This window comes from Castor canadensis, unplaced genomic scaffold (assembly GCF_047511655.1).
Source record: "Castor canadensis unplaced genomic scaffold, mCasCan1.hap1v2 HAP1_SCAFFOLD_118, whole genome shotgun sequence".
Classification (NCBI taxonomy): domain Eukaryota; kingdom Metazoa; phylum Chordata; class Mammalia; order Rodentia; family Castoridae; genus Castor; species Castor canadensis.
The window spans coordinates 166,714-181,918 of NW_027395345.1; the positions used below are offsets into that span (position 1 = coordinate 166,714).

General features: G+C 40.2%; 1 protein-coding gene across 1 annotated transcript; it reads left to right on the forward strand.

Moving 5' to 3' along the window:
* The first annotated feature begins 4,590 nt into the window (after window positions 1-4,590).
* On the forward strand, window positions 4,591-14,645 carry LOC141420314 (UPF0547 protein C16orf87-like). Its single transcript, XM_074064591.1, has 2 exons — window positions 4,591-4,949; window positions 10,605-14,645. The coding sequence occupies exons 1-2, from the start codon at window positions 4,884-4,886 to the stop codon at window positions 10,728-10,730; spliced, it is 192 nt and encodes a 63-aa protein (XP_073920692.1). The 5' UTR covers window positions 4,591-4,883; the 3' UTR covers window positions 10,731-14,645.
* The last annotated feature ends 560 nt before the right edge of the window (window positions 14,646-15,205 follow it).

Here is a 15,205-nt window from a genome sequence, read left to right on the forward strand (position 1 = left end):
AACTAAAATGTTTATTTAAGTTTCCAACTTTTTCATTTACTAATTACATTGGATTTCCAAGGAAAAGGTGAAATTTTGTAAATGTGTAGATTTGTCAAGCATGCCAGTGTTCTTATTTTCCTTTTCCAGAAAAGAAATTTCTTATCTATACCTCCCTTGTAGCTGGAATTACATGTGTGTACCACCATATCCTGGTTGTTGTTCGAGATGAGGTTTCACTAACATTTTTGCCCAGGCAGCCCACAAACAGCAATCCTCCTATCTCCCAAGTAGCTGTGATTATAGGTGTGTGTCACCATGTCTGGCTAGAAAAGGTTTCTATTAAAAGGTTCTTTGGCAGAGAATTTGTTTTGGATGTCAAAATAAGGAAGGGAATGGAGATGAGGGCTGCTACTTATTTCTCAGCCCACCTTGAGGTAGCCATTTTGCTACCTTTTTGATACCTGTTATTAAAGCTCCTGCCTATACCAGTTGCATATTGTGAGGGTAGAATACCTACAGCAACTTGAGCAGCATGCATGAAAGACCTGAAGCAAAGTTAGTAACAGCAACAAAAGCTAGAGAAAAGTGGAATCTTTAGCACCACCTGTGTGTTGGGTTTTCTCTTCCTCTTTCTGTTGATGCTGCAGCCACAGTCTTCTTTCACTTCCTTTTACCTTACATTTGCCCATAATATTCTGTCTGAATATTTATTACCCCCCTTCATCTCATTAACTGCATACCATGAAAATTTCCTCAAGGAAGTCTCTACCCACCCTGCATTAGTCAGACTTTTCAGCACTGTGGCAAAATATCTAATATAAACAACTTAAGGGAGGAAATATTTATTTGGGCTCATGGTCTCAGTGGTTTCAGTCTATCATGGCAGGGAGGTTTGGTAGAGCAGAGAAGTTCCATCTTGGCTGCCAGGAAACAACAAGAGGGACAGGAAGGGGTCAGGAACAAGATACCTGGAAGGACGGGCCCCGAAGTGATCTACTTCCTCCAGCAAGGCCTCACCTCCTAAAGTTTCTAGCACCTAGAATGCTAGAACCTAAAATGGTTCCATCACCAGCTGGGAACCTAGGCTTCTACACATGAGCTGGTAGGAGTCAATTCATATTCAAACCATACACTACTACAGGTCAGTGGCCCCCGCCCTAGAGCCCTGGAACAGTCCCTTTATAACTCTAATCACAAAAATTGTGCACTTATCTGTGTGCCTGTCTTTTCCACTAGAGTACAATACTCACAACAGCAGGGACTTTATTTTGCTCACCACACCATATTCCCATCAAGAACACCAGGTCCAGCAGTAGTGTGTTCCTAGTAAATATTTGTTTACTGAGTGAATAAACATAAAGGCAAAATCCATTCGCTTCTTGGAAAACTTTTGTTTCAGTATCAAAGGAATATGTTTGATAGCAAAAATTGAAACCTAATGAGCAGTGGCTTAAACAAATACATTTTGATTCCTACAGTTCATAAAAATGTTTAAACAGAAAATATTTGAAATTTATAGTGAATACCTTTATGCTGATTATATCATTCACAAATATGATAGTTGCTTATCACTTGTTTGTCCACTTAGCCATCCCTCTATCCATTTATCAATTCATCTTTTTTTTGGGGGGGGTGGTACTTGAGGGGGAGGGGGTGAACTCAGGGCCTCGAATTTGCTCAGCAGGCATTCCCCCTACCACTTGAGCCATGCCCCTAGCCATTTTTGCTTTGCTATTTTTGGACTTAGGGTCCCACGTTTTTGTCTGGGTCAGCTAGACTATGATCCTCCTATTTAAACTTCCTGCAGCTGGGGTGACAGGTGCATGCCACCACACCCAGCTATTGGCAGAGATGGGGTCTTGCTGATTTTTTTGCCCATGCTGGCCTTTAACTGTGATTCTACTGATCTCTACCTCCTGAGTAGCTATGATTGGCATGAGCCACCACACCCAGTCCATCTATCTTTTTAAATGCAATTTGACATCAGTTGTACATCATTGCATTTCACCATAAATACTTCGTTATGCATACCATTCCCCAGAGTTCAATATTTGCTTAAGGGTCTTGTTTGAGAGAAATTTTTATTGACTAAAATGCCTAAATCTTAGGTGTACTATGCAGTGGGTTTTGACAAATTTGGGAACACTTGTGTAACATAAACCTCTGTTAAGATACAGATTATTACCATCAACCTGAAAAGTAGTTCCCTTATACCTATTACAATTTATTTCCATTCTTGCCCCAGAGGCAAAGAAAACTCTGATTTTCTTCTTTTATTCCATAGAAATTTCTCTTCTAGAACTGCATATAAATGGAATCATACGGTACATACTCTTGCATAAGACTTCTTTAGTAAGCATACTTCTGAGATTCATTCATTTTGCTGTGTATTAATTTGCTTTTAAAAGGTAAGTAGTGGGTGGGGGAAGGGGGAAGAATGACCCAAACATTGTATGCACATATGAAAAAAAAAAGCTAATTAGTATTCCATTGAACGAATATACTACAACTTATTTATTTACCTGTTTCACAGATATATGTTGATTTTTTTCTCCCCAGTTTGGCCTGCTATGAATAAAGCTATTATGAATACTCTTGCACAAGTCTTTTCATTTCTCTTGGATAAACACCTAAGAGTGGGAATACTGGGTCAGAAGTCATGTGTGTATTTAGACCAACCATTGCACAGCTCCACAGAATTAAAGACCTCTATCTTAACCCCAGTCTCCTGCCCCATGGCCTTTCTAGGTTTCCAGAAAAAGACCACATTCAAATAAAACTTTCAGAAGACTGTCTTCAGGGCCTTGGTTTCTCATTTATGCCCCACACCATTTTACGATTGCTACTTTACTACCTCTTTCCCCAGTTCCTTGGAATAGAAATGAATCATCCAGGAAATGGCCTTGTCTCACACACACACACACACACACACACACACACACACACACACACAGAACAAACAGCCTCTCAAATTTTGCTACATTTGGCTTCTATATTTTTTTTCAATTCTATACCTATTCTTCCCTATTGTCCCTCTCTCTCCCTGTCTCTGGTCTAACATCTGAGTCCTTTGCTGGGCCATTCATTCTCACTTTAGAATTTATTCTTTTGGTGGTACTGGGGCTTGAACTCAGGGCCTCAGGATTGCTAGGCAGGTGCTCTACCACTTGAGCCATTCCATCAGCTGGACCAGCCCAGCTTTTCTTCCTTGGTACTAAAGGCCCTACAGAGGTACATATGGCCCACCACTGTAGCCTTAGCTTTGCCTGCCTGTCATGTACTTACAACACGGAATTGCTGACCTCCTTGCCTTTGCCCATCTGAGTGAAAAATGTGTCTCCTTTCTGCCCTCCAGTTTATTAATGCCTTTGCAAGCACAGATACATTCATGCTGCCTATGCTCCGAGAATAACATTGTGGGGCTGGCAGAGTGGCTTAAGTGGTAGGAGCGCCAGCCTAGCAAGCATGAAGCCCAAATTCAAACCCCGGTGCCACAAAAAAAATAAATAAATTTGTAAAACTAATAGCTGTCATTCTATAAAAAGCTGTAACAATAATTCTGTTTTATGAATACCTTAATTTGCTCAAGCCTATAATTCTAGCTGCTTGGGAGGCTGCGGTTCAAGGCCAGCCCAGGCAAGTAGCTCCCCAGACCCCATCTCCAAAAAGATCCAGAGCAAAATGGTCTGGAGGTGTGGCTCAAGTGGTAGAGCATCTGCTTTGTAAGCAGGAAGCCCTGAGTTCAAACCTCAATGCCCCCCCCACACACACACACACAACTGCTCAGTTGACGGATGTCTATGCATGCTATTTCCGAAGTGTTGCACTAAGAAGCAGTACGGTAAAAGTGCACTGTGTTTACACGAATGGATTTGAGCATAGTGGAGAGTATTTCTTAAAATTCCTCAAGGTGGATTTTCTAGGTCAAATTCTAGGTAGTTTTTAAGAGTACACTGACCCAGAGATTGCTGGGCTAGACTTTACCACTTAAGCCACGTCCCTAGTCCTTCTGTTTTTGAGAGCATCTAACTTTGCCCATGACCTCGAACTCTTGGTCCTCCTGCCTCACTCCACAGTAGGTGGGATTAAAGACATAGGCCACTACGCTTGGATGAATTTACTCTTCCAATACAATCCACCTTTGTTGTATTTGAATGTTAGACCACGTATGCCCATCACCAGACTGCATGTTCTTTGAGAGGAGGCACCTCATAGTATTCACGAATTGACCTTGAGTTAACAAATTATATAGCCTGCAGCGCAGTCTTTGGCTTTGAATGTAGCAGAGTCACTAAATATCTATTATAATTCGTTACCGACTAGCCTTGCTAACTTGTACTCAAGCTTTATGTTAAACAGCAAGACCTGCACTAGCCCTTATCCGTCTGTCACACTCTCCTTTCCCAGTAGCGTTCTCCCAGGAGCGGGAAGGGGGCGTGGCCAGCACTACGGGCCGCCCTACCTGCAATTTATTGGTTCAGCTTGACTTGACGCCCTTTACTACTGAGTCCCGCTGAAGCCACGCCCCCAGGCGGACAGCTGAGCCGGGAAAAGGCGTGGGCATTGGCACACCGGGCAGTCTTGGCGTCTGCTCTTGGTAGACTCGGGGCGAGCTTGAGGGCCGAGCTGGAGAGCCGGTGGGCTGTGGGGAGCGGGCTGAGTCTCCGTGCCAGTACGGGCGGCGACCAAGAGGCGCCCAAGCGAGGTGCCCCGGCTCTCAACAGGCCGGCGCCGCGCCCCGCCCTCTTGGCACGCAGGCCCCGCACGCGCTCGCGCACGCGCGCGTCGCGCCAGAACCTGGGTCGGCCGGCGGGAGCTGGGACTGGGCGGGCGCCGGCCTTGCTGCTGAGCTACAAGGGGAGGAGCTCGGGAGGCCACTGCGGCTGCCGAAAGAGAGGAGCATGTCTGCAACTCGAGCCAAGAAAGTGAAGATGGCCACCAAATCGTGCCCCGAGTGTGACCAACAGGTGGGCGCCTGGAGCGGGCGCGCGAGCGGCGGGGCGGGCGCGCGCAGGTGGGCGGCAGTTGCTCTGCTGCCGTTGGCTGCGCGGAGGCCGTGTCGCCAGGGTCCCGGCGGCCCAGCGGTTGGGTCGGCTGTGGGCCAGTGGTGGCGGCAGAGTCCGAGTCCAAGGCCGGCGAGGGCTTGCGGGAAAACGGCCTGGTTCGCCTGCCGGCAGTCAGACGAGCCAGTCCCTAGGTCCCGCCGGGCTTGCGTGGGGCTGTGGGGGGGCGTGGATTTGTCTGTGGGGACCGTCCGGAGTCGCCTCGCCGGCTTGGGTGACAGCGGTGGATCGTGGACGAGCTCGGCCTGGTCAAGCCTCCCGGGCACGCAGGGCGCCCACGGTGCGGAACTCCGAGCCCAGGCCCAGGCCCAAGCTCCTAGAGTCCTTCCTGCCATACGGGGTTGCTTTGTTCCCAATTGAGATGTGTCCCGTGGGTGTCCTTAGAAGGTCCCCACCTCGACCGGCGGTGCGGAAACCCTACAAAAGCGCCCGCACTATAGTGATGTTAAGTTTCTGCGAATTTGGGGATTTTCCTCCTAAATGTACTTACTATATTTGTATTGTTGCGTGATCGCGAGTCTTTTGTGTACTTTGTTGCTAATGAACACTACCGAGAAACGTCCACATTGAGGCTCTTCCCTTCTGGGCGCTGCTTATCCCACCGCTCCCAGTTTTCACTGTTGTAAATTTGACGTGCCTACTTTCCGATCTTTATTAAAATCGTATGTAGTTTTGTGAATTTGAAATGGTTCCTGTCTACATTGACTTCATGGTGTAAGAGTTGTAATTTTTTTCATTTTATGTTTCCTACATTTAAGCCTCATTTGTTACTAGAATGATGGACGTTCCTTCAAGCCTTATAGTGTAATGAGTTAAAACTCAATTAAAACCGCTCGTAAGGCCCTTATTTTATGCCAGCATGTGTATTTGGGTGCGTTTTTTTCCTTTTCCACTGAGTGATTTTGTTTTTTCAAAATAACTATCTCTCCTCCCCCTTTCTTTCTTCCTTTCCTTTTTTTTTTTTTTTCTTGTTCGTTTTACATTAGTAATTTGAAATGTCTGAAGACTTTTTTTTTAAGTAAGCAGATTAATGTATTCTTTAAGGAACAATCTTGTTGGATGATCAAATCCTGTAACAGAAAGCATGTTATATGTTTTATTTTGTATCATTTATGGGCAGTGGTAAAAATGCTGATCACAGAAAGGTTGTTACAGTTTATTGAGCTCTACCAGCATGCCATATAAAAACCAGTTTAGTCATGTTTTCCAAAGTGAAGCGTTACATTCATTCTTACCATTAAAATAAACGTTAAATTCCAACAAAATTGGGCTTTGCGATGTAATTCGTTTGGCAGGTTACTTAAGTGTTTCAATCATTTCCATTTATTTCAGTTAATTGTGCAGAAATGCAAGGTTTACATGCTATGTATTATGCATTCCAGTCTTTGTAGGGCACAAGTCATTACAAATCATGTTCTTGTTTTACTTGGCATAAAGAAAACTTTCTGGAAAATAATCTGTTTTTAATATCCTAGTTAAAGAGCAGAAAATAATAAATATTTAGGAGCCACTGAAGCTGTTCAGCAAAGATCATATTTGGAAAGATCCTATGTTTGTTATACATGCACATATGTATTCTTTTACTCAAAACCAACTATATCAGGTGGGTTGTTTAATGAACAGAAATGTATTTTCTCAAAATTCTGGAGGCTTGGAGTGCAAGATCAGGGCATGTTCTGGTGAGGGTCCCTGAATTTAAAGATGACTGTGTTCTGGACAGCCATGTGACACAGAGAGAGGGCAAACTCTTGTTTCATTATAAAGTCACTAATCTCATTATGAGGCTTCTATCTCATCTAAACCTAATTATTACTTTGTGATCTTTTATTCATGTATTTTGGGAGGGTACTGGGTATTAAACTCAGGCCTAGTGATTACTAGACAAGTAATTGAGCCACCCCAGAATTCTGATTATCTCTTGGACCTCATCTCCAAATATATTCCATCACATATCTCCCCTCACACTGAGAGATAGAGCTTCAGTCTGTGAATTGGGGAGTGGGGAAACACAGTTCAGTCCATAGCATGCTAGTAAATAATTTTACTTGTTGGTTTCTTTTGTCTTTTGTTCAGAATACTTGAGAATGTAACATACATGATGACAAATTAAAACTTGGTGATTTAGGTAGGTGTGGTGACATACACCTGTAATCCCAGCTACCGTGGAGGGGAATATCAAGTTCAAGGTCAGCCTGGGCAAAAAAAGTGAGAACCTATCCCAGAAACAAAGTAAAAAGCAAAAGGGCTGCAGACATAGGTCAAGTGGTAGAACACTTGCCTAGGAAGCATGAGAAGACTGAGTTCAATCCCCACTAGTGCAAACCCAGGGCCTTGTGCATGTTAGGTAAGCACTATATCATAGCCCTACATCCCCAGCCTTTTCCTAAAGTGATTTTTCTCTTCATAAAACTAATTGAATTGAAAATACTAGATTAAATTTGGCTTTCTATTTAAAAGTATAAGCTAATTTTAGTTATAAACTGGAAAAAATTATAATCAAGAAAGACATTTTCTAAACATTACATTATAGACTGTTGCCATGACTAAGTTATCTAACAAACATTGAATTAGAATTTACATATAGTTAGAAACATAAAAGTAAAACCTTTAAAGTTCTAGGAGATTTCCCCAGCTGACTAAATTTGCCTATCCTATGTGCTTACCTTTTAAAAAACAGGTATAGAGAGGCAAACAAGAAAAAGCTAAATGTTCAGCTGCTTTATGACCTCTCTTGCAGGACTCTTTTAAAGATATACTTCTGCACTATACCTAACTACCAGTGCTTCTCAGTTTTTCAAGGGGGTTTCATATCCATTGGCCACTCAAAATTATAAGCCATTTTATATGTATTACTATTCAAGATTCTTGCCAGTTTTCTGGTGTCTTTTGTGTATATTTTGTTTTGCCTTCTTTTTTTTTTAATAGAGCAATCTTTTTTCCATTTATAGGAAATTTTATGTGACAGGTAATTGTGTCTGCTGTGGGTTTGATTCTCTTAGTAAAGAATAAGTCTCTCCTTATTTGTGGGTTACATTTCCAAAATTTCCCAGTACATGGTACCCAATCCTGAATGTGTTGTTTTTTTTCTTACACATGTATGCCTATGGTAAAACTTAATTTATAAATCAGGCATAGTAAGATATCCATAACTAAATGTAGAACAATATATTGTAGTAAAGTATGTGAAAAGTTGAGTGAGAGTGTGAGCATGTAGTATATGTGAATGTTGTCTCAAGATATCTTATTGTACTATATTCACCCTTCTTGTCAAACTTGGGGAACTAAAAAACCCCAGAAAGTGAAACTGGTTAAGGTGGGAATACTGTAAATGAGTTCTCTGTAATATGGTTATTTTAGGGCTTTTTAAAAATCAGTGCATTAATCTGGGACCAAGGATTAGTTTTATGCAATATTTTAAAAATACTTTTACTTTTAAAACATACAAACAACCTAAGTACACTTTTCAAGGAATTAATTGATAAGCCACAAGTAGCTAGTACTTGGATTTATTTTTCCCATTTTTAAATCCTGAAAGTATAGCATTAGAACATTCGTTACTATTATCTTTAAGGGAAATTCAGTGTATTTGTATAAAATCCAAATTATATTGTAATTAATGAGATTAATATTCAAGTTGCCAACCTATTTCATAATTCTTTTTACAGGATCTGAGTTGTGTTGGTAGGTGGTTGTGTGTATATTCTGTTCCTGTTTCCCCTCTCCTCATCCCCAAAACTGTGGGAGACCGGGTTTGGAAGTGTTTCTGTTTGTAAATAGGACTTTTTAGACAGAATTAGCTCAGACACATGAAGGGTTCTTGAGTGGAACTCAGTAAGTTAACCTATCAATTGAATTAGTGCTTGTGCATCTGTGTCTCAAAGCCAAATGTGCATTTCTCATCTAACTGTAGTACTCTAATTATTCTGGATGTAAGTCAATATAATTTTTCTTGTATATGACAGATTCCTAAGTTCAAATGTATTAGGTTCTAGTAACTGGAAGAAAACGCTTGCTGGATTAGCAAAGGAGCTGTTGAATAAGAGCATCACGCTTCTGTGGGATTTTTTTTGGATAGCGTTAGTTTAAAACAGTTTACATTACCATAGATCCCCTATGATATGTTTAGGTGTAAAGGAAATGAGTTTGGTTTCTATGAAGATGTGAAATTTTAAAAACAACTGTATGTACTTTGAGCAGATTTTAAAAAGCATAGCATTTTACATTTACCATTATGGATTGAAGTGATCTTACCACATTCTTAATAAAGCAAGCTATTAGGCATACCTTTTTAATAGACTTCATTGTTATGTCTCTTAAATGCAAATTAGAGATCTTGTGTTCAGGATTTTTATGCAAAGAAAAAGAACTCTGCCACAATTTCAATTTGGCTTGATTGTGTGGAGTATATTCTAGAACATGAGGCAGTCTGTACATACATGGGTAAAAAGCTTTATAATTAAAATTCAGCTTCAGTGGAACTGGCAAACGGAGTTTATCTTACAAAGAGAACTGCAATTATCTGCTATTTGGGGAGTATTTTTAAAGGTTAATATCTGGTTTTTGGTGAAATGTCTTGATTCAGAAGATTATTAACTTCTAATAATAATGAGTGGTAATAGTGGTGAATCTAAAAAAAATTTCCATGATTTTTATAACCACATTTGTCTTAAAAATATTTATAGTCATGAAGTAGATAAAGAACTAAAAGTATTTTGGTCCTTCAACTATACTTTCCTCCTCAAACTGCTGATTGTGAACTCTTCTTGTGTCAGGAATAATACTGGTATCTTCTCTCATGTTAGAACCCTGATTTGTTTTTGGTTTTTCCCATTTTATCATCAGTAGTCAGTTTGGGCCTGACTCTTGTTTTTCCTATTTGTGAAACATCCAACAGATCTACATTTTCTCCATTTCCATTCTCACTATTCTAGTTGGGCTCTCATAATCTTTTGCTGGGATTACTTAATGATTCTTAACCACTTTCCCTTTTACAATTTGTTCTGTAACATAAACTGCTATCAAACTACCATTTTAGGAAGACTACATTTTTTCCTGCCTGCCTTTCCTGGCCCTGATCCTGTTAAGGTTTTCTGTTTTCTCTTGTATCTGTACCTACTTACATATTATTTATGGTATTGCTATAGTAAGGTATCCATGGTATTGTAAGCACTAAGAGAACTGAGTATGTATATGACATTCCTATTTCATATAATTTGTTGTAAGGAGGTAGGGTTTAAGCAAACCTGTGGCTCCTGTTTCAATTAATATATTCATTTGAGGATTTTTTCTTTTTCTTTTTTTTGTGGCACTGGGGTTTGAACTCAGGGCCTACACTTTAAGCCACTTCACCAGCCCTTTTCTTGTGTGTGTGATGGATTTTTTCAAGATAGGGTCTCTCGAACTATTTGCCCGGGCTGGCTTTGAAGTGCGATCCTCCTGATCCTTGCCTCCTGAGTAGCTAGGATTACAGGAGTGAGTCACCAGCAGAGACTACATAAATACTGAGAAATTTAACAGTAGAAAGAATAACATAGTTTTTTTTCTTTTTTTTCCCTGCAGGTTCCTGTTGCATGTAAATCATGTCCTTGTGGTTACATATTTATTAGCAGAAAACTTTTAAATGCCAAACATTCAGAGAAATCACCACCATCTACAGGTAATTGTGAAAGCTTAACACATTTTTAGCTTCTTATTTCTTATTTGTTTATTTATCAGTACTGGGAATTAAACCCAGGGTCTTGAGGATGCTAAAGCCAGAACTTTTACCACTTGAGCTTGATGTAGAAATTTATAGTTAATTTTTATGGATTTAATATTTACCTTTTTTTAAGTTAAAAATTTAAATCTTGAGGGTTGGGAATGTAGTTTAGTGGTAGAGCACCTGCTGAGCATGCTTGAAGACCTGGGTTTGATCCCCAGATCAACACTTACAAAACAATAGCTGGAAATCAGCTTAAAACATTGACTCATTCCATTTAAAGATTAACTCCCTTCTAATGTTGATAAAGTATATAATTTAAAATATTTTTGTCTATTTTAAATTTATTTAACAATCATGAAAAATAGCTTAATAATATAATTTTACATTGAGTTAATTGGACATACAGTGTCCAATTTATAGTGTACAGTTTGATAAGTTTTGACAAATGTAACACAAGTCAGTCATCACAATCAATTGTGAACATTTTTCATTCTGAAAAGTTTCATAGTTCACCTTTGGAATTTCTGCTTCCTACTGACTCCATTCCAAGTAACCACTGCTGCTTTCTATTACTACTCAGATGAGTGGAGTCATGCAGTATGTGCAATACTCTTTTTGTCTGACTTCTTTCACTGAGCATAATTATTTAAGATTCAGTTCATTCCTTTTATTGCTTAGTAGTATTCTTTGTGTAGATATGCCTCAGTTTGTACTTCACCTGTTGGTGCATAATAGTTTGTTGTTGGTTGTTACCCCTGCCCCCATGCTGGTAAAATTTGCAACAATTTTAAAGTTTTGGTCTTTTTTTTCTTCCTCCTTCCTTCCTTTTTTCCTTTCTTCCTTCCTTCCTTCCTTCCTTCCTCTCTCCCTCCCTCCCTTTCCCTCTCTTCTTTCTTTGCTGGTGTTTGAACTCAAGGTCTCACACTTGCTAGGCAGGCACTTGCCACTTGAGTCATGCCCGACCCTTGTTTGTTTGAAACTAGTGATTGTGGAAAAATGTAACTGGGTTTGGTATGAATATAATTTTTATTGGTTATTTATCACAATTCCCTGTTTGAGAATTTCTAGAACATAATTTTGACCTGGCACCAGTAGCTCACACCTGTAATCTAGCTACTCAGGAGGCAGAGATCAGGAAAATCGCAGTTCAAATCCAGTCCAGGCAAATAGTTCATGAGACCCTATTGTTGCTGGAAATTATGAGCTGAGATATGAGTCTCTGAGGCAGATTAGCAGGAAGCAACGTTTATTGTGCCGGCACAGACCCAGAGGACTTGTGTCCAAAGGCTGAGACCCGAGAACAAAGGAGTCTCACCTTATATACCCTTGCAAGCAGGTTACAGAAGCAAAAAGCAAAGCCCAACCCACATATGGCTGCATGTGACTTCATTGGCTATTTTATTTCCCCAGTGCTATGTGACCATCATATTTCAATTTTTTAAATTTTATCTCTCTGCTTTGCCATCCCCTCCCCATCTCATCATTCAAACACAGCCTGTCTGTTTCTTTTCTGGCCTCCCCTTTCTTACTACATTATTACCCCCTTTGATGCTCAGACCCACCCAGGGTCAAAGAGCATCATCTTCATCTAGGGGTTTGTATTTCCATAGCATCATTACATGTGCAGCCATTTTTCTTTCTATAATGGCCTCCATTGGGATCCTGTCCTCTCCAAGTCTCATGGGCAAGCTTTTTCATTCTGTCTATGATCTCTTTTATAACCTTTTTTTTTTTATCATTAATCTGTAAGCAGCAGTTGTTTAGGTTAAATTTTAACAGTTATTAATTTGAGGTGCATGAGACTTCCAGGGTCAAGGCACTTTTTATCTATCCTTACGCCAATTACATGTCCCCATGTCCAATCAGATGGCTTTAAGTACAATGAAATTTATAGGGTTACAGGTGCCGTGGGTACAGTCGGGACAGCTTTCCCCTTGTGAAGGAGGGCTGCGTTCCCTCTGCTATGTGGCCCATGAAACACAACCCCAGTAAGGACAATAATAAGAACCCACATCATCACATGGCCAAGAATTGTCTCCCCAGAACATATACTTATCATGTGATGTATAGGCTCTTTCTGAAGTTAGGCCCTCATAGCCATAGCCTATACCTCCATATCCACCCTTGTCTATGGCTGCACATGCATCAAAGAGCATTGACGCTGGTTTATCAGGGCTAAACACCTGGGTGCAGCTGACAAGGTTCCCAGGATTGTGGACTCGCCTGATCTGTAACCATTGTTCCTGAGGGTGGTAAGTGGGGTTGAAGCAGATATGCTGATTAATATAGGAACACATTGAATAGATGGTATGGTTGTGAGTGCATGACCCAATGACAGTGCCTGCACAAGAATAGTAAGTATGGAATAGCAAAGTCCTAGTGACAACATTTCCTGCCTGAGTAGTATGCATACATAGGTCACAGGAGGAGGGCTCTGAGGCCACAAAGGGAAACCACATCAGTAACAATAAACAGTAATTATGTATCCTTCCCAAAAGAGACAGAAGAGAGCAAATAAAAACCTTTTATCATGAGTCCAATCAGCGGGGACAGTTTCTGCCAAACCTATGGCAAAGATTATGGTGAGAATTCCAGCAACAGTTACAAACAAGGGGTGACAGTGCATCACAGTCTAATTACAAAAACAGACTGATTGTCCCGTTGCAGAGTCAACTCCTGAAGTTTCTGCCATGAGTTGACTAGTCAGCTTCCAGAGAGTGACTAGAGTAGGGCTGTCGTCCTGCCATTCTTGGTCCATTGTTTCCTGGGAAGTGGAGTCCTGCTGAGGGAGTGTACTCAGCTTCCAGAGGGTGATCCTACATGGTGAAGCTGGATCAGGGATGCACTCCCACATGAGAGAAGCTGGTTTGACTCGACTGTGGTAGATCCAAGGAGCAATCTCTGCTACTTTAACTGCGGTGGGAGTAGACAAAATAACAACAAAAGGGCCCCTCCAATGGGGTTTTCGTGGTTGGATATTTTATTTTATTTTATTTTTTATCCAAACAGTATATTTTTTTTTAATACTGAGTAGAATTACCTTGGCAACAATATACTGTTAGTATATATGTCCAAGAAAACTCATTGTTTAAAAAAGTTAAAACCATCATCTCTAAGTATCAAAGGACATGTTTAGAGCAGTAAAAATATTTTGTCTCTATTTAAGTAGAAGACTCTGTCTAAACATATGAGTTTGTGTCTAGAAGGACTTTAGTGCCAGATAGCCACACATGCATGAGAACCATTTCTTTAATCCTCTCGGCCTTGGTTATTTTTGAGAGGTCTGGCACCAGTGACTCCATTGGAACTTTGATGGCATTACCCCCTTTGTCTTCAAATTGCTTGTTTCTGAGCAGTCTCTTCTGAAGATCTGTCTTCCATCCAAGTATTAACAAGGCCTGACCCTGCTTAGCTTCTGAGATCAGATGAGATTGAGTACATTCAGGGTGGTATGGCCATAGACTGAAGACCTTTCTTAATTGGTTGCTTTTTCCTGGATTTTGTTTGCGGAGGAGGATAATGAACAGATCAGGTGGGAGTCAGTGCCAGGTAGACCCTTTTGGCCAAATTAAAGCAACAAGGAGGCTTAGAAGGAGTGGCTCTTAAGCAGTAGGCTTCTAGACAAAATCTAACAAAAGCAGATGTCTAAAAAAGCTAACCTGGTTGACACACAAATAGTTATTAGAGTCATTTTTCTACGGACTTGATTATAAATGCCCCAGAATGATGAGAACTATAATGACAAAAACTTAAGAGTCATGGTTAAAATTTTGATGGACAATTTAGCAACTAGCAGAACAGTATATCAGTGCCATTAACCTTTTGTTACTGTGTTTATCTAAATTTTGTATTTTTGAAGGCTTGAAAAACATAAATATATTTAATACATTGGAACCAGCAACAGCATCACAGCTCTATAGAGGTTTTATATATATATATATATATATATATATATATATATATACATATATATATATATATATATATATATATATATATATATACATATATATATATATATATATATATATATATATATATATATATATATATATATATTAGTTTAGTTGTTGCTCTTGAAGTAAAACCTTAAATTTTTTCATCAGTTTGGGGAAAGAACAGTAAACGCAGATAGCCCAGTCACAGACACATATAGGGTACCAACTGTATTAGAATCACCCAAGGCAGCAGTTGTTTAACCATGAGGTCATCTAGAAAGTTTTACATAAACTGTTAGGAAATAAGAGGCAGGGAAGAGGCAGAGAGATGTCTCAAACATAAGTACAGGGTTTATTGTTTAAGTAGGAGCCCTGTGGAGAGAGTCCCCAGCAAGAGAGCTAGAACCCATTACCATACACAGGCTTGGACTAGATAAAGGGGGCTAGTGGAAAAGTACCAGGAAGGTCACTAAGGGATATTATTGCTGGGCAACCAAGAAAGATAAGTTGTAGTTAGGTCA